This window comes from Heteronotia binoei, chromosome 16 (genome assembly GCF_032191835.1).
Source record: "Heteronotia binoei isolate CCM8104 ecotype False Entrance Well chromosome 16, APGP_CSIRO_Hbin_v1, whole genome shotgun sequence".
Lineage (NCBI taxonomy): Eukaryota > Metazoa > Chordata > Lepidosauria > Squamata > Gekkonidae > Heteronotia > Heteronotia binoei.
Window position 1 is genome coordinate 24,643,665 of NC_083238.1, and position 20,485 is coordinate 24,664,149.

The 20,485-nt window shown below is 41.7% G+C and overlaps 1 protein-coding gene across 1 annotated transcript; it reads left to right on the top strand.

The window, feature by feature from the left end:
• The first annotated feature begins 4,134 nt into the window (after positions 1-4,134).
• GCA (grancalcin) lies at positions 4,135-19,623 on the top strand. The gene is made up of 8 exons (XM_060257329.1): positions 4,135-4,337; positions 5,903-6,073; positions 11,077-11,146; positions 12,429-12,472; positions 14,220-14,367; positions 16,567-16,680; positions 17,150-17,208; positions 19,409-19,623. The coding sequence occupies exons 1-8, from the start codon at positions 4,314-4,316 to the stop codon at positions 19,433-19,435; spliced, it is 657 nt and encodes a 218-aa protein (XP_060113312.1). The 5' UTR covers positions 4,135-4,313; the 3' UTR covers positions 19,436-19,623.
• The last annotated feature ends 862 nt before the right edge of the window (positions 19,624-20,485 follow it).

Here is a 20,485-nt window from a genome sequence, read left to right on the forward strand (position 1 = left end):
GTTGATTAGCTGCAATCCTCTTTCTTGGAAGCAAGTCCCAGTGGAGCTGGATGACTTCAGGGATTCCTGAATGAAACAGATTGTTTGGGCCTGTTCCAGTCCCGTTTTTGGGTTCAAGCACAGGACAGAAATGGCCTTGGCCACCCTGGTGGATGATCCGCACCGGGAGATGGACAGGGATGCTGATAACAGATGGGCATTTTGGGGTGGATGGGGAGGTGTCCTGAATTGGGCTGGCTCAAAAAGAGCTGTCCAGCAGCCTCCACACGCTCCCTAGCAAGGTGGCCCTATCCTGTCTGCAAGGTGGCTTGGCGGAATCAGATGGCAGGGCGCCTCAGAAGCTGGACCACTCTTCCCCTTCCCCAAACAAGCGCTCCAGACAGTTTTTAATCTTGGGGCGGCTTGGCAGTTTCACAGGCCAAGGCGCCTCATTTGTGCCCTTCCGCTTCCAGATGGCAAGGAGGCGACTGGCTTACAGCTTAAAAATTCTGAGCCACTCTCTGGAGGCTGGAGGACAGGCTGGGAACGGAAGCCATTTGGAAGGATTTTTCTGGTCGATTTCTGAGGCGTCTCTGAGTCAGCCCAAAGTGCCAGTCTCTAATCACCTGGAGAGTGCAACCCTGTTTATTCTTCTGGCACCTTTCAGTGCCATCAGTTATGGTGTCCCTCTGGACTGCCTGTTGAGGATAGGCCTGGGAGTCACTGTTTTGTGGTGGTTTTGGTCTGACTTCGAGAGTAGTTTCAGAACATGGTGCTGGGGACTGCTGCCCCATCCCTTGGCCTCTGGGGATTCCACAAGGTTTTATCTTGTTCTCCCAATGTTTTTCAATCTCTATGTAAAAACCCTGAATGAGATTTGGGTGGAGCTATCCCCAGTATGCAGTTGATGTTTAACTCTACGTCATAGTCCCAAGCAGATTCCAAGGAGGCTGTGGAAACTGTGAATTGGTGCCTGGAGGCAATATTGGGATGGATGAGGGCTAACAAGTGGAATCTGAATCCTGACATCCTCCTCAAGGTGATTTATCTGTCTCTCTATCACTGTCTTCCACATGCAACAACAACAACAAAATTTTATTTATATCCCGCCCTCCCCGCCGAAGCAGGCTCAGGGTGGCTAACAACACAATTTAGGTTTAGTTATACAGAAATAGATAAAAATACATTTAAACATTGTAAACATTTAAATTAAAATTCTACGTAGGCTTTAAAAGTTGATTAAATTAAAATTAATAAGTGCTAATGCTATGTTTGCTGTTTATGTTTATGATGGCGGTTTCCTTAGCAATTTCCATTTTCATCAGCGAAAGCCAGTCGGAAGAGGAAGGTCTTGCAGGCCCTGCGGAACTGTTCAAGGTCCCGCAGGGCCCGCATTTCCTCTGGAAGTTGGTTCCATAGGCTCGGGGCTATAGAGGAGAAGGCCCGGTTACGGGTACTTTGCAGCTTCACCTCTCTCGGTCCGGGGATAGTCAGCAAGTTTTTCCTGGCTGACCTCAGTGCTCTCTGGGGTTCATGTGGGGAGAGACGGTCCCTAAGGTAGACAGGTCCTCGACCACATGCAGGTGAAACTTTTGAGATGTGGTGCTGGAGAAGAATCTTGAGAGCCCCTTGGACTGCAAGAAGATCAAATTAGTCAGTCCTAAGGGAAATCAACCCAGACTGTTTCTTGGAAGGTCAGATGCGGAAGCTGAAACCCTGAATGAGATTTGGGTGGAGCTATCCCCAGTATGCAGTTGATGTTTAACTCTACATCATAGTCCCAAGCAGTTTCCAAGGAGGCTGTGGAAACTGTGAATTGGTGCCTGGAGGCAATATTGGGATGGATGAGGGCTAACAAGTGGAATCTTAATCCTGACAAAATAGAGGTGCCACTTGTAGGTGGGTGGGCGGGGGGAAGGTTTGACCCAGGAATGGGAATATCTTCTGTTCTGGATGGGGTTGCACTCCTCCTAAAGGAGCAGGTTTATAGCCTATGGTTCTCACTGGACCTGGGTCTCCTATTGGATAAACAGGTGGCTGCAGTAGCCAGGAGCATCTGTGCCAGCTGCAGCTCTTTCTGGATTGGAAAGATCTTGCCTCTGTGATTCATGCCCTGGTAACAGAAATGTGCTCTACATGGGCCTTCCCTTGAAAACCGTCCTGAAGCTGCAACTGGCACAGACTGCTGGAGAGGGGAGGAACTTCAGTGAAGTATAATGCCACAGAGTCCACCTTCCAAAGCAGCCATTTTCTCCAAGTGAACTGATTTCTATCGCCTGGAGATCAGTTGTAATTGCAGGAGATTGTAATTGCAGGAGATCTCCAGCCACCACCTGAAGGTTGGCAACCTTATGATATGTACTTACCCATTCACTCTGGAGGCCTTGCTTCAGGTACCCCCACTTTCTGAGACTAGACGGGTGGCAACCTGAGTTAGGGCCTTGGCTGTGGTGTCAAAGCTTTGGGACATCCTCCTCAAGGCGATTTATCTGTCTCTCATCACTCTTCCACATGCAGGTGAAGCTTTTGAGATGTGGTGCTGGAGAAGAATCTTGAGAGCCCCTTGGACTGCAAGAAGATCGAATCAGTCAGTCCTAAGGGAAATCAACCCAGACTGTTTCTTGGAAGGTCAGATGTGGAAGCTGAAATTCAAATACTTTGGCCACCAAATGAGAAGGGAGCACACACTGGACAACAAAATGGAACTTACTTCTGAGTAGACTTGTTTAGGGTTGCTTCCATTACTTCTCATCCTTAACCTAACACACAGAGTTGTGATGATAGGATGTGTGTGTATTAAGTGCTGTCACGTTGTTTTCAACTTACAGCATGAATTAATGACCTCCAAAATGTTCTATCATTAATAGCCTTACTCAGGTCTTGCATCAATGCATCTCATTTTGAGTCTTTGTTGTTTCCTGCTACCTTCAATTTTAACTAGCATCATTGTCTTTACCAGTGAATCGTCTCTTCTCATAATGTGACCAATGTATGATAACCTCAGTTATTGGACATTTCAGCTTTTAGGGAGAATTCAGGCTATTTTATTTAGAGCCCACTTACTTGTAGGGAAACTATGTATACTGTCTTCAGCCCTTTGATAAATTCCATGGCAAGATAAAACTATAACAAACAGATCTTTTAAAATGGTGTGGGATTCACCATGTTAATTACCATGCTTACAATAAAATTATCAGCTTACAATAAAATACAATATAAACAAGCCTCCCTGTGTACTTTGCACAATTGAATCCACCGAGAAGTAACACATGAAAAGACCTAACTTTGAGCTCCCATAACAATGAATCCAGGATGTATATTACTCCATACCTTTAGTCTCTCAGAAATCGTTATGATTAATATTTCCATTTTCAAAGAGAGGGTGAGGGTGGCCCTTCCTTACTGGCCTGTCTCAGTGGCAAGCAGAACATCTCGACATCGGTTTTGTACTTCACACATTTCAAATTTAAGACTACAGTCTCAATATTTATCTGGGAGAAAGCCTTATTGAATAAAATGAGACTCACTTCCACTGCTTAGGCTTACTCTTTTCTGCCACACTTTCAGGAAGTTCCAAAAAAGGTTAAAAGGCATCCTGGAACATAACTCCACTTTGTTGGTACTTAGCCATGAATTTAATGAAGAGTTCTGGAGAACTCAAAAGCTCTGTGAGGTTGTGGTTGATGCTACTAAGTTATTATTCTTTTGTTTTTTTCCTGACTTTTCCCCCCATGGGCTAACCCAGCAGCCTACAATCTTTGTCAGAAATTCCAAACGAGTAACCACGTTGTTAGGGAACCGAATAGGAACTGGGTGGCACTTTTCTAGGCTAAAACATCCCAACATATATATCCCTGAATCTGAACCCACTTCCTCAGTCAGGTGCAAAGCGACAGAAATAAACTCCCTACTCCGCGGAGACCCCATAACAACTCTTAGTTGCAAAACCCAACAGCAGCATCTTTCCAACACACGCCAATCACCTCTTCGCTCCGCCCCTTCCGCCGAAGACGTCATCTTTCTCGTCCGTGTTTGTTTCCTTTTCCCCCCCCTTCTCGCTTCTGCCCCGCCTTCACCTCTACTCGGTAGCCAATCCCTCGAGGGGGAGGGCAACCCCCTCAGCCAATAGCAAGAGGCACCCACGCCTGACGAGTGGAGAAAAGGGACTTCCGTTTTTCTTGTCGTGCGTCGAGCCCGGAAGAAGACCGCCTTTTCCAAGATCCCGGTGGGCAGTGGTGCCTGTGGTGGATTTTGAGCCAAACCCCCGCTTCGGATCCGGGCAACGGTTTCCCCCCCTCCCCCGCCTCTTAACGGTCTTCTCTCCTCGCGGCGGGATGACGTACCCAGGGTTCGGAGCGGTGAGTGCGAGGGCTGCGATTGGAGGGAAGGCCTGCTTGCCCGCCCTCTCCTCCGGCCTTGTTCGCCTGTCAGCTGCTTGGTCGTGCCGTCGCCCTTTCCTCGCCTCTAGCTGGGCGGCCTCGTCACGGCGTGGCAGGGCTGGAGTCGGTTCTCGGGAGGCCCTTCAGAACAACTTGTCTGAATCCCAGTAGTGTCGTCTCTGCCCTCCCTCGTCCTTAGAAGAGGGTTGCCGGGGGATGGAAGAACGCTGCGCGTCACGTGTTCATAGTCTTTCTTTCTTTAAAAAAAAAATTTAAAAAAATGGCCGTATTGTGGCAGTGCCAGGAAATTGCGCTTTTCATGCTCCAGGCTTAAGGCCGAGAAAGCATCACATGCTTAATTTATAGGGTGATGAGGTATTGTGAAAGGCAGGACAAAAGACTCCTGTAAATTAGCAGCCCTCAACGCACAATGTGGCCAAATCAAATCTTTTTAAAGTTTATGTTTCTAAAGAACCTTTTGAAATAGTTGAACATATAAAGCTGCCTTATACTGAATCAGACCTTTGGTCCATCAAAGTCAGTGTTGTCTTCTCAGACTGGCAGCGGCTCTCCAGGGTCTCAAGCTGAGGTTTTTCACACCTATTTGCCTGGACCCTTTTTTGGAGATGCCGGGGATTGAACCTGGGACCTTCTGCTTCCCAAGCAGATGCTCTACCACTGAGCCACCATCCCTCGCCTTAAAAGAACAACATGATGACTACTATATGTTCTGTAGGCCACCCCACACACCAGAATATGAAGCTATGAAGCTGCCTTATACTGAATCAGACCTTTGGTCCATCAAAGTCAGTATTGTCTTCTCAGACTGGCAGCGGCTCTCCAGGGTCTCAAGCTGAGGTTTTTCACACCTATTTGCCTGGACCCTTTTTTGGAGATGCCGGGGATTGAACCTGGGACCTTCTGCTTCCCAAGCAGATGCTCTGCCACTGAGCCACCGTCCCTCCCCAAGTTGTAGAGTTCTATCCATTTTCATTACTGAGTTTACTCTTAAGATAATTTCTTTATTCATTGGTGCTTGCTTCTTTTCCAAAACCGAAAGAGAGTAGCTTGCATCTTAGTGTAGTATGTTTGATTTTTTTGGAATTTCACGTACGTAAGTGTTGCTTTCAAGATCTGGCAATCTGGAAGTGTTTGTATCTAGCATATGCCTGTAGGAATGTTACAGAAATTGAGCGTCCTTGACTAAAATTCAGAGTAAAGGACCTTATCCTTGTATTCCATGATTCTGGGAGTGTGTTCACTAACTGGGAAATAGAAACATAAGCCTTCATCTGGTTTGTGTGAGTGAAGATAACTTATAACTCAAAATTGAGGATTAGAATGCCTTATTTCAAACTTCCATCTGGCCAAACTCTTGTACATACATCTTGGTTTGATGAGCCAGTTGAGTTCTTCTATCTTACTGAGATACTGTAGTGATAATAGTATAGCATGCTTACATTTGGCTGTAGGAAAATAAACTGAATGACAATATACGTTTGTACTGAGCTGGTAAGTACAATATGTTTGTTCTTTTCATAAAGTATGGCGCTTACCGTGGCCAGATACCGATGCAAATGGCCATGGGCCAGGCAGTCCCAGGAGGAGTACCGAGTGTGGCCCATGCTGGATCTTCTGGATATTCAGTTTATTCTGGTGCCTATGCTGCTGCTGCTGATCCCATGTGGACATTTTTCAGTGCTATTTCTGGACAGGTAAGTTAAAGCTGCTATCTTCAGGTTTTGTAAATAAGCTGTTTTGTCTTTTATAGTAACGATCTCTTAACCTGTTTGTCAGCTTATAAAATATTGCCAGTAATTGAATTTTGAACACTGTTTAGTATGTGTTGGTCCGTCAGTGATTTGCTACTCAACGCTGCAGATTAATAACCTTCAACTTGTATTTTCTGGTGGGTTGGGGGTAATTGCAGTGGCACAGTTGAAGCTAGAAAAACTGCATGGTTATTGGCTTCATGCAAATATTCCCACATGGGGGAATCACTTATGTTTGACCTGGCCTTTTTTTGTTGTTGTTGGTTACAAAAATTAAAATAAAACGTGAGATACAATTTTTTTTTCTTCCAATCAGTCATTGACAAGTCTACAATATTGAAGCAATGGCACCGTTTCAGTTTCCTCCTCTTTTTATTTTATTCTGGAAGCACCCTAAAGAGAACCACTCCATTCTTGTTTTTAGCAAGAGTTGTTTTGGAAATCTAAGTTCAGGTTTAAAAGCAGACAGTAGAAAGCTATTTTAGTTCTACAAATCCCAGTCCAAATATTTAAGATGGTGTGGCATACTAGGCTGTTCATGTTAAATAATTATTAGACATGCAATATTAAAAACCATGCAAAATACTTTTTAAAATTATTTTTTAGTCCGCATCAGATTTCTGGGTTGATATAATATATTGCACATAGCTAGGTATTTTATAGAGCAGTGCCAGTAAAAGATCTGGTTAAAAGGTTATAGTAAAGATTCACCAAAGGGCATATGCACGGCCCCACAGGTCATTGGTCTCTAGAACGTTTTGGGACTTGTGATGCCATTATGCATTCTCCCAAGATATGGATCTGCACGAAGAGCTGCCATTTCAGGTAAGTAACTTTACTTTAGATTTTTCTTTTGCCTTTTTATAAACTGAGGTGACGAGCTGCACTACTTGTGATGTTACTCCACTTATTCAACCCTACATACTAGTGTTTCAGTAGGCACATCTTGTGTACAGCACAATTTTAATTCTTGAGCACATAATTTCTCTACACTACAGGAAAGGTTGTTTTCAGGTTTCACTGATGGTAGTGTGTTTCATCAGGTCCAAAATTAATATAGTTTATGAAATGCAAAAATTAGTATAAGAACACATGGTCTCTGAGTCAAGTACTCATTTATCTTGGTTCCTTGAATGTTTCTAGAAAAGAGGCTGAGCATTTTTAGATTCTACAAAATTGCAAATCATCCAAGTGCTTTTACATTAACTGGAAAGGGTATTCCGGAACACAACATGTGAGTAGTTATACATTTGCAGTTCCTTTCTATTGTTTGCCGAGTGGCAGAAAAAACAAACATCTACTGTGGACAGCTAGAAGCTTTGTTTGGATTAGTCATTGAGACATCAGATAGGCAATGAAGTATTATTGATTTAAAAATGAATTCTGTGCACCTTGTGTTCACCTGGACTGGGCCTTCTGATGAGCATTAATGATAGCATTATATCCTACCTTTGAAGGTGCCAGGTTATTAGCTAAAGTACTCAGATCAGTGGCATATAAACTCTGTCTCTTTAGATGATACTGCACAGCATAGATTTCAAGAAAGATAGGTGGAATTCAAGTTTCTCTTAAGAGTACATAACTTACACAGTTTGGGTTCCTGTTTATGGAATTTGGCATGTGTGAATCCTGGGTATGTCCAGCTAAAGCGTACCTAAGCTGTATGGAGTTGATAGATTATCTGAAGAAGTGTGCTTGCACACGAAAGGTCATACTTTAAATAAAACTTTGTTGGTCTTAAAGGTGCCACTGGACTCTTAATTTTATTCTGTTGCTTCAGACCAACATGGCTACTCACCTGGATCATTAGACTGTCAGTGTACATGTGGAGGGAAGAAAACACAAATGGGGGTTTGGAAAGCTAGTGCTATTTTTCCCTTATCCCCATATTTTTGGGCAGAGAATTAGGCAGCAAGCTAGGCAGAGAATTAGGCAGAGTCACTCCTTTATGTTCTCAGCCTAAAGAAAGCAGCTCTGTTATGAAGGGTTCCATAGCAGCTTGGTGAACATAAAAGGCATGGCAGTTCTTCTGCATCTGCCGTTTAGTTGATCGCTTAGACAGTTGGTACTTTCAGCAGCAAGTTGAAGGTTAATGCTTCAGTGGAATAGAGGATAAAAAGTATTTATCAACAAATGTAGTCTTTCCATTCAGTATAGAGTGGAGAAGACAGAAGCTACCAGAGTGAAACCACCTTCTTATTACTTTCTTCATTCTGGGAGTAGCAGTTCCTAGGGTGGGTTGGTGGGTTGCTTCTTTTCCCCTCAAGTAGCAGCAGAAACAGCTTTAAAAATCCCACGAATCTGATACATAAAGGTGGGTGTGATGAAGCTGCTTCAAGTTTCTAGAGAAGTGGCTGTCTTTTATAAAATATCTATCTCGAGTAGTGTTTTCACTTCGCATGGTAGTTGTTTTTAGTCCATCTAGGAAGTTCTCTAAATGAAGAATCTTGGATCCTTCACAGAACTTAGGTTGCTGGGTTGTACTTGGAGTAGTGAAGACACGCTCTGATTCAGAACAACTAGGATGGGAATGTAGAAGATGGTAGGCAGTTAATTTTATCAGAACTGAGGTTTGTCAGTCTCTTGGAAAGCCTTTATAGAAGAACCATTTTTTGAAAAAAGAAGTGACTTGCCAGAAGTATTCCTACTTATAGGGAACTGTGTATACAAAATAAGTGTGCTTAGAACTGCCTTCTTTCACTGAAGTAAATAGGAACTCCTTGCAAGTGTAGAAGATCCGTTATGTGTATTAGATTTCCCACCAATTCTTGAACTGGTTACCTATCCAAACAGGTATGTGGTTGCAGTGTTCCTTGGATTTGAGAATTGTCCCTCCCTTGGAGACTAAATTGCTGCCACCATTGCATTTCCTTAACACTTTAAAGCCATGGTTTTTAAACTTGATATCTTCAGGGAACCCTTTCCATTTTTGCTGGTGATAAGCTCTGTCTAGCAAAAAATTGTGGGGCATGTTGATAGGGGTTTTTTTTGGCTTTATGTAAGCTAAGAGTACACTCAAGAAGTACGTAATCAACCCTGTTTGCAGTGGTCCAACAGAGAAGATCATTAGCAGCAAGCAGGCTATCTTTCTAGGCAGCTTGCTCACTGTAGTTGATTGATTCATTGAAGAATGCTTAAAAAGTTTTCAAGGAATCCTGGGGTTTTCCAGAACGCATTTTGAAAAACCATTGCTTTGAGAGTAACTGTATTTATGAGAACTAAAATATATGGGTGAGGGTAAGATTTTTTAAATTTGTTTTGAATTTCTCTGCATAGGATTTTGAACACTTGCTGACTTCCATATTCTTAATTCTCAAGTGTAATATTTTAGTGAATTTAGTTTTTTATAGGAGGAGTAAACATTCACTCCTGAAGTACCAGTCAAATAAGCACAGTCTGTCATCTGCCATGTAGCAAGACCAGTGGGGTGATGGAAGCGTGGGCCCTGACACTCAAAAGAACTGATCAGGTAGAAATTCACAGAAACATGGGTATTGCTTTTGGAGGGGAGGGTAAACAGAGGAACATGAAATCATTTCTGAGTGCTGCTGAATTGCTTTGCATCAGTCAGTGGAGCTCAGAAGTATACTCATCACCAAAATTTCAGTTCTCCTTTTCCTCTGTGAGCTTACCCAATGAAAAATTCCCTTGCTTTTGTGGGTAAATGCCATAATTGCCTTATAGTTAGAGAGCCATATCAGACAGTCTCTTGAATACAAAGCCATGTTTATTTCCAGACTACTAGACATGTACTTGTTGCACCTTTGCAGTATTCAAGCATGGCCAAAATACATTTGAGTTCATACTTTTTGCTGCAAACAGTGATGCCATTTTTGTATCTGCACAGTACTAATTTATGTGATATATCCAGGAGGAAGATGAGCTTTTTCAGGATGAAGTAGCGAATACTGTTGGCAGAAACCTGGAAACTATCAAAAGCCCAGTCTTTTCAATTTCAGATTAATGGGATTAGAATGGGGTCAGAATAAAGAAATGCTGGATTCTGAATTTATCCTCATTTTTATTTGTTTATTAAAACATTTAAGCCCTGTCTTTCCTTGTGGTTCAAGGCCATTTACAATAACAGTTTTATAAATTCCACTAAAGAATAAAACAGCAAACCCCAAATCTCTGTCTCCGCCCCCCCTTAAAGGAAGCTTGTCAATGTTTTTATTTATTAAAACATTTAAACTTTCATTGGAGAAGCTCGCAAATAGCATTTTTGTTTGGGGTGGGAGGGATGTAAAGTCAGTTTGGGGGAAGATAGTATAATATACAGTAACACATCACTTGCATGCAGAACTTTCTGTATGGGGGATAAATCTCTGCCAGATGTGTCCTCCTAGCAGGATTATTTATAGATGTGCCATGGTAGTGTTACGCTTTATGCCATGGTGGTAAGTGAACCTTCTTCCATTGGAGATTAAATGTTATTATGTTATCTTTTGAGCTTGGGTCCTTGGGACTGGGAAGATCTTTTTTGTGTATGTATACAGTGTACAGCTTAATCTGCAACATTTGTGAATACATAGTATAAACTTGTAGGGGAGACATGAAAGGAAAAAGCCTTTTAAGTATTTGTATTTTAAAAGTTTCTTTAGTAATTTAGTAATTTGCAGGGATTTTTTTAAAAAAAAACCGCTCAGCGTCTCAAGCAAACATCTAGCAACTTCATATGAAAGATCTGTTACTGTGAAGTATCATTATAATCTCAAATTAAAATATACTTCATTTTAAGTTAAGCATATTTAAGCTTTCCAATATTTTGTGTATAGTGTGATCTCAGTACTGCAGACTCATAGGAGGCATACTTGTGAAGAATTCTAGGTCTGCAAGTCTGGCTAGATTCTAGTTGGCTGTCTATTATTTGCATATACTTCATCATGTATGACCAAGTTGGTCCGTATCCATGAATGTCAAACACATTGTCTACATTCGCTTTACAGGATGGTGAAGTGGATGCTGAAGAGCTACAGAGATGTCTAACACAGTCTGGCATCACTGGAACTTACACTCGTAAGACTTAGTGCCCCTTTAAATTAAATCTTCATGTACTGTTGTATGTGTGCTTTTAATTTTTTTAAAAATCAACATTTCCAGAGAAAACATCTTATAACTTCATATACAGGATGTGTATTGTAAAGTATCACAATAACATTGATACAGTGGCAAAGATCCAGAGGGCTATTTCAAGTGTGACCTGTGGAGTTTTTGACTCTTCTTAAATACTAGATGCTTGCGCCATGTAATCTGTGCCTTTTAAAACTACTTTAAGCTTTAGTTTGACACTGAGGTTGCTGTTTACAAAACTAATACCCACAGTTGAAGTTCTTCAGATTGAACTCCTTATCTGATCTATCCTGAGGGCCAAACAGATCTGACCTGTGATTGCTGCCACCATTTTAAAGATGCTTAAAAATGATGTGAGGGCACTTGAAAAGTGGGAGGGCAATATACAAGAATCCCTCAGCCTGTCATGAGGACTGTCTCTGCGGCACTACAAAGGAATATGCACAGAGCAAAGATATAGCATCCAAGCTTCTATTCTAGACCACAGCACAGCTTGGGAGAAGTGGGTGGAAGGGGAAGTCATTGAACTGACTTTCCCTCCTCCTACCTGTTCTTTTTTTTGGAGGGGGGGGGGAGGCTGTTAAAACACAAGGGAGAGGTTTTGGTAATCTCAGACCCCTCAGGAAGGAATGCATTTTTTCACATTCTCAAATATTGGTAAAGCTATGCGCTGTGTTTCAAAAAAAAAAAATGGACAATAGTATTCTAATTTCTACATCCTGATCCTTCTGATAAGGAATTCATCTCACTTTTCAGCATGCCAGGAATTGCTTGGAAATCATCTTCCAACTGAAGAAGCATTGTCCTAGGTCCAGTTTGTTGCCAATTTCTATTAATCTTCTGACAGTGCTATCCTAATTAGACCAGTGCCATTCTAAGCCCATTGATTTCAGTAGACAGAAGGGTATAATTCTACTTAGGATGATACCCTCTGTTTTGAATGGTACTTTCAGCTGGTAACATTTTTCTAGAATAAATTTGACAGTATTTCTGTTTGTGTACAATTTGCGCAAGTTGGCTAGATTGACAAAATGGAATTTTTTCTCATGCTTAGTATGTATTCATCATGGATTTGTTTTCAACAAATTTGTTATTGTATAATTGTACTTGAATCATTAGTTTTTTGTGAACTTCACTATGCTGTGAATTATGACAGACTAATGGTAGTTAAAAGCTGAGATCCATACAGTTGGCCTTGCAGTAATACCCCCTTTTCTTATAATTTCAGCATTCAGCTTGGAGACCTGCAGAATTATGATATCAATGTTGGATGTATCCTTTTTAGAGACCATTGCCAGATGGAACAGATAGTTGAGTTGTGGTTGGGGTGGTGGTACAGTGGAACCAGGGTTTAGAGACTGGTCTTGAAGGGAATTTAGAAGCATCTCCTGCTTCGATCCTATAACGTTGCTCTGTGCACACCTCTCTCTGGGGGCCACAGAGGTAGTCCTCCACTTTTCAGTGTGCCCCAATGTGTCTAGCTCAGAGGGAGCAAGCTTTATAGTGAGGACTATCTCTGCAGCACCTGTGGAGGTATATGCACAAAGCAAAGATACAGGATCCAAACTTCTGTTCTAGATCACAGCACAGCTTGGGAGAAGTGAGTGGGAGGGGAAGAATGAGAACTGAACTGATCTGGTCCTAATTATCAGGGCTAAGCTGCTACCAAACACATGGGAGTAAATCCCACCGAGCTCAGTAGGTCTTGCTAGTGAATCAGTGTATGCAGGCTTCTAAGGTAGCTTTAAACAGATGTCAAATATGTTTCACAACCTTTGTTCTGTGTCGTGTTAATTGGATAGGATGCTTTGATTGTCAAAGAAAGAATTCACTGTTTCAAAGCTTGCATGCGATACTTCTTCCCCACAACTTTTCAGTATGTTCCGTTGCAGCATGGGTGCTGGTATTAATCAAAAAAGTCTGTTACATTCCCAGGCTGTTTCTTACCTTTGAATCTGTAGCGCTCTCCTGAACAAAGAAAATAGGAAGGTGAGTGGGGCCATTGACTAGGCCTGAGTTTGATTTGTTCCACATAATGGAAGCCATAGAGCAGGGGACCACTTTTGTTTCTTAAAATACATCATTAATTATTGGTCTAGAAAAAAGCACTTTTTACTTTCTCTGTGATGACTCTTACGAAAGGATAGTTTTGTGACCTGTATTCTAGTTTATTCTAGTAAACTTGTACATGGAACAGGGTTATATCCTGCAATTGCTTTCATCTAATGGCAGAGTGCCTTTGGTGTAAAGACCTTCCTTCAATGCATGTAGAAGTGTCTCAACATTAGCATGAGCTGAGACAGACTTACAAGATAGTCCAAAAAGTTAGGTTTCTGCTGATGTCTACTCCAGCTGTCACTGCATGCTCATGTGTCAGGTAAGGGTCTTTCCCAAGCTTGCTGTTAAAGTTCCTCTTTAAAAAAGCAAAACAAAACTCTTCAAGATTCTTGGTATTAAGTACTGAGGCCATGCGAAAGGGTAGTTTTGGGACTTCCATCGTGGTTTCTTTTATGGTGGTAGAGTTATATGAGGGGAAAAATGTACTGGCAGTTGACAAAGTATTGAATAAAAAATCATGCACCAAATGACAGTTTATAACTAAAAAGCTGCATCTCAGCCTCTGCCTTCCTGGAACTCTTGAGGGGCATCAAGAAAGAGGGCATTAGTAAGACAAAATGAGCCATTACATTAGTAAAGTTAGGTAGGATGCAAAACCAAGATTTTTTTTAAACCTAAGTTGCCACATTTGGCATAGTGTTGCTTTAGAATGAACTTTGAAGCTTCCTGCAACTATGTAGCTTCCTTTGCTTCCTAATATAGTATCCTGTTGCATGTGAAGATCATCTTTTGTAATTGATCAGAATATTAATACAATGAGACACACAGAACTAGTGAGACAGTGACGCATACTTGTAAGCAAGCTTTTGAATACAAGCAGTTCCAAGGGGAAAAGCAGTGTTATCTATGAATAGCTGTTTGAGAATTCTGTTAAGTTTTTTCCTTAACCAGCTGACTTCAGAGAGATAATACTGGGAAAATGGGCTTCAATGAATTTAAAGAACTCTGGGCAGCTCTAAGTGCTTGGAAGCAAAACTTCATGATGATTGATCAGGACCGAAGTGGAACTGTAGAACTTCACGAATTGACTCAAGTCATCATAGCTATGGGTAAGGTAACACCAAAACAAGATAGATTGCTTTTCAGATCTGCTAAAGACAAACTCTTGGCTGAAGCTGTATGTTGTATACATGAATCTTGGCAGCATTTCTTATCATCCATATAATTTGGAAATGGTTTTCATGAGCTCTTGCAGGCATTGCAGCAATTTTAAATGTAAGATAGCTTGTTTGAAAGTAGGATGTGCCCTGAATGTTGTATTATTTCCATAACTTATCAGTGTAACTTCTAGGTATTGTTGGTGGGCTCTCAATAAATTTGTTCAGCAGTTAACAGGTAGAAGAGACTGCAGTGCAGCACGCAGTTAAATAATAGTTGGGTATGCTGACGGATGGGTGTTAAGAGAACCTCTCTTTGACATTGGAAAATAGAATAGTAAACAGATTTGTGTTTCGGCATGGAGAAACAAGGCCCTCTTCAATGAAAATATCTTCATATGACACAACAGTTTTTGAAAATGGGGTCAGGTTAAATGAACATTTTCAACTTCTATTACCGGGCTATGTAGTCTGTGGAGTACTGTGACATCTAGATGTTTGGAGGAGGAGATTGGATTTATACCCTACCCTTCACTACCAGAAGGAGTCTCAGAGCAGCTTGCAGTCTCCTTTCCCTTCCGCTCCCCACAACAGACACCCTGTGAGCAATGTTCCTTCTAAGCTGCAAAGTCTCGTGAGCAAGAATTCTACTTTGTGACTGGCATTAAAGTTGTGAGGTACTGCATAAATTATTGTGCTCTGGGGTCATCCTTTCTGAGCTAAGACAAAAATGTGTGAGCTGGAGGCTAAAAATCTGTGAGCTAGCTCATGCTAACTCAGAGGGAACACTGCCTGTGAGGTAGGTAGGGCTGAGAGAGCTCTGACAGAAACTGCACTTGAGAGGAGCATCTCTGCAAGAACTTGTAGCTGGCCCAAGGCCACATCAGCAGGTGCATGTGGAGGAGCAGAGAATCAAACCCGGTCAGTTCACTCACTTAACTACTATACCAAACTGGCTTAGCGCAGTATATGGTTTAGTTCCAGTGGCTGGACTTAACATTTATGGGCCTTTATTCTAGGGATAAGGACAACTGATTGATGGGTCATCAACCTTATCTCACAAATTCCAAGTAGGTCACTGTCAGTGTTCCCTCTAAGCTGAGTTAGTGTGAGCCAGCTCACAGATTTTTAGCCTCCAGCTCACAGATTTTTGTCTTAGCTCAGGAAGGATGACCCTGGAACACACTAATTTATGCAGTAGCTCACTTTAATGCCAGTAGCTCACAAAGTAGAATTTTTGCTCACAAGACTCTGCAGCTTAGAGGGAACATTGGTCACTGTAGTAAATACGCATGTATGATGTTGGATCAGAATAACGGATTTTCTGGCAGACTCCAGTCTTGGAACCCCCAGGTCTTTCCAAAACAGGTGCAAAGCAGTGCAGAGTGGAATTGTAGTGGCATATTTTGTGTAGCAACGAAGGTGAGGCTGAATTAAGCGCTCTCTTCCCATCTGCCAGCTCTTGGCTTCCGCTGACCCCCTTCATTATCGCTGCTTTGTTCTTATTTGATGGCAGACCTGGGTCTGTCTCTGGCCAGAAGAGGGAGGAAACCTGGTAGACGAACCCCATTGACTTCAAGCCATTGCCTGGAATCTGCATAAGAATAAATTTGTTAAAAGGATGTGATGAAGACAGAGGGCGTTTTCGCACTGACCTTAATCAGCAGCGACCCCCTCTTCACCATGCAGGATCGGCGCGGATTTCGCACTAATTGCCGCGGAGCACCCGGAAGAGCCGGAAAGTCCCGCAGCTTTTGCGGCGCAAATGGAAACTGGTTTTTGGCGGTTTCCGTTTGCGCCGCAAAAGCCACAGGACTTTCCGGCTCTTCCGGGTGCTCCGCGGCAATTAGTGCGATATCCGCGCCGATCCTGCGCGGTGAAGAGGGGCGTCGCTGCTGATTAAGGTCAGTGCGAAAACACCCAGAGAGAAAGTTCCTCAAGCATGCTATACTAGTCCTGGATGAGAAACCAAAGCAGCAATAGAGTTTTCAGAAGGGAAAGATCCTGTTCAGCAGGTGCTTAATCTTAGTAATATGTCCATTTTGTTGGCTGTCAGGGTTTTTCCTTTTGGTTGTCATGATTTGTGACTGCTGGAAGTGGTCTCTGTATGTTTAATAACCAAAGCCTTGTAAACTTTTTTACTTCATCCAGGTTATAGGCTAAGTCCACAGACATTAATTGCTATTGTCAAGCGTTACAGCAAGAATGGCAGAATTTTTTTTGATGACTACGTGGCTTGTTGTGTGAAGCTTCGGGCTTTGACTGGTGAGTTGTTTTTGGTGAATAAGGATTCTGTACCTCATGCGTATTTACTTAAACCGTAACTTCAGAACGAGGTTTAATGTAATAACTATTGCAGCTTATTAATCAAACTGTTTCTTTGTTGTAATTTAGAACCATGCGCTATCATAACACTTGATAATTCAAAGTAGTAAATTGCATTAAGGCTTTATTTCCAAATGTAAATGTGATATTTTAATTATAGTTATAAACACTATAAGCTTGACAAGCCATTCCTGTAGAGGTCTCTGCAGTGAGTGAATTAATCCATTTTCTGTGACAGTGGAATTAATTGAATAAAGGAGTATTAATCATTCAAATAACAGGTGTCATTCGGGAAGATGTAGTCCTTTGCAGGCTGAGGCATTTAAGTGTGGTTGCAAAGCAGCGTTTGACATTAGTACAGTACTAATGTACAATATTTTGACAACAGAAACTTATTTGTGTCCTGTAGATTTCTTCAGAAGACGAGACAGCATGCAACAGGGCATTGTGAATCTTGTATATGATGATGTAAGTAGCAAAACTGGCTATTCAGATTCTGTAGAAGGCACCCTTACAAGAGATGCATGATGTAACTTGGCAATCTGTTTTCTATTATGTACTTACAGCATTTTCAGGAATTCTTTTAAGCACTTGGCTATCTCAAAAGTAGTGTTGGCAGTTTCTGTCAAAATCACATGCATAAGACTCCCTGCACTAAGCTTGGATGACACTTGTCTCCTGGTCCACATTCCTACTTAATTAATTTAAAATATGTACACACTGTACCTTTTCATATATTGCTTGAGGTTGTAGTAGCCTTGTTCACAGACTATGGGAGTCAGCTGTCTGGAAGCTTACAGGCATCAAATAATGACAGACTTATTGCCTCAAGTGGTATTTACTGATGGCTGCATTGTTTCCATTCTGGGCCACTCCCAAGTTAAGACTGCAGAGTTTCCTTTTGGAATTTCTAGTAGTAGCCTCGATCATACATTTTTTTATACACTTAACTGTGCTAATAATGAAACTTTTAACTAAGGTAGCCGCCCATTCCAAAATCGTTTTGCATGCAAGGGCTGCAAAAAAAAATCCATGTGCAAAAATAAACTGTGTTTCTAGCTTCAGAAATGTCAAGCGGTAACTTCTGGTGTTACCAGTCATGGTTCCTTAGTAGCCATCACCACTGCATTGTTGGCTTACTAATATTCCAAATCAGCAGGGCTTTTTTGTAGCAGGAACTCCTTTGCATATTAGGCCATGCCCCCTGATGTAGCCAATCCTCCAAGAGTTTACAGGGCTTACTGTAAGGTCTTGAAGGATTGGCTACATCAAGGGTGTGTGGCCTAATATGAAAAGGAGTTCCTGCTACAAAAAAAGGCCCCGCAAATCAGTATCTTTTAGCATAGTATTCTGGAAAGGGTATTGTTTTAATTCTGAAGCTTTAAGTCCTGAAGCATTGTGTTTATCTTGGGTGTAATCATTTAAAGGTGTTCAAACACTGGTCTTAAGTTTACAGGATTACATAACCTGTCTCTCAGACTGGAATATGCATAACTTGCCAGCTGTTGGGGGGTATTTAACTTACGCAGAGTACTTGCTTTCCCTTCAGACTTTTTTGTACTGTTAATTGACACATGAAAACTACCTACAATTTGAGCTGAATTCTGTTGGAATACAATTTTCTTGGTTTCCATTTTAAATAAAGTGTCTAGGCTGTGATTGCCCTATCTCTAGAGATGTGAGGGCTGGGGGTGGGGATAGAACAGTTTGGGAGATTCCTCCCGCCCCCTTTTCCTCTATGGGCCCTTTTCAGTTTTTCTGATGAAAATTTGGGGAGCACTGGGGAAAATTTTTTTTGAAAGAATGATTGAAATGTGCTAAGGCAGCACAAGGATAGCTTCGCTCTCTTGCTTCAGTATTGTATGCATTTGCAGTTTTGTAATTGGAAAAGATGCAGTTTTATATGGTTAATTGCAAACAATTCACTGTCAAAGTAACATCATGGTTTAGGTTTGATTTTTTTTTTTTAGTATTGTATATATTTCAAATTTTCCCATTTTTTTGTCCTGAAAATCTTATGTTTAATAGTTTCAAAATATGTGGAAGTGTTAGATCTCTACATTTTACATCCCACGTTCAGGTTGCAGGTGCAAAGAGATATCTATACAAGGAATGTTGACTTATCTAAAGCTAAGGCACCTGCGTAGCCTGCTGAATTATCGGGTATATTTAAGGCAATATTAGTTTTGTTTTTATGACAGTAGGGATAATTGCTGTATAACATGCTGCAAATGATATACAGAGACACTTTGTTTTTTAAAGGTAAATTTGAGTGGTTACTTCAGTTGTTCTTTGTATTGTATTTGTAAAAGCTGCTTATTAGGACAGGGAACGGAACACGCAGCCTGTGCTGAATATTGATGGTCCTAAGTTTGGTGTAGTGGTTAAGTGTGCGGACTCTTATCTGGGAGAACCGGGTTTGATTCCCCACTCCTCCACTTGCACCTGCTAGCATGGCCTTGGGTCAGCCATAGTTCTGGCAGAGGCTGTCCTTGAAAGGGCAGCTGCTGGGAGAGCCCTCTCCAGCCCCACCCACCTCACAGGGTGTCTGTTGTGGGGGAGGAAGGTAAAGGAGATTGGGAGCCGCTCTGAGACTCTTCGGAGTGGAGGGCAGGATATAAATCAATATCTTCTTCATCTAACTGAATTAAACGTACTTCCTTTGCAGTTCCTGCAGTGCACTATGGCTATCTGAGTGCCAACTGTGGAAGAGAGTGCCAGAATATGACCCAACTGTTTTGAGAAAACTAATGGATGCTGTGAAAAACGAGGCTGCCACTGACTTTTCCACATTTCTGCCCGCTAACGCGTATCTTCTGTATAAAATACCTTTGATTTTTAGTGTGTAGTTCAACAATAAACAAGTGTTCATATTTTACAGTAGTTCTTAGAACTGTGCCATTCTTTATGCATATTGATGTTAGATTTTTAAAGACTATTTTTGGGTTATGCTCTCAGGATCAATTAGAGAAGATACACAATCATATTATATGTCAAGGATCTAAACAGGGTTCTGCTTATCCTTCAAGTGCAATGGCCCTGTTGTTTGGAATCGCCATAAAAGCTGGCTGCTGAACAGCAGGCTTTCTAGTGGTATGATATGAAAACAGCTTATGCTGCACATCTGTCAAATTCTAAATGTGTAACGAAGACCTATCTAGTTGATATCTCCTGTGCTATCTTAAAGAAAACAAGCTCTTGGATTTCTTTTCCGCTGAATCCTCAATAGATTTACTCAAACCCAGTCTGGCAGAATATGCTCATAGTGAAGATTATTTAATGGTAGTTGAACAAATCTTTCTTGGAGTTGCGGAATTACGGAGTGATTCGTGTGTCTCTGTAGCGCACCCACCACTTCCCTTAAGTGTAAAACATTTGAAATGTTTCTAGATGTGTAAAAGGGAGAAAGCCTTCCTAATTGACCCTTAAGTGGGCATACTGTTTTCACATGGAATTTCAACATTATCTTTGCAGCCCAATTAAAAATGCCTGACTTTATTATCAAGACCAGCACCATATAGTCCCCCTGCACTCTGCTGCATGAAAACAGACCCATGTAGCTTGCTAGGGAACCTCCTTGTTAGGTGAAGGAGTTCCTCGTATGATCGCAGTAATTTCAGCAAGGAGTCTGAAACTGTGCCAAGACAGCTGTGTCTTCTAGTGATGTGTGAACTAGGCCCAATGCAGTCCCTTTCACCATTCAACTCTAATTTATACACCTGTTTTAGGATTTGTGGATTTGAGT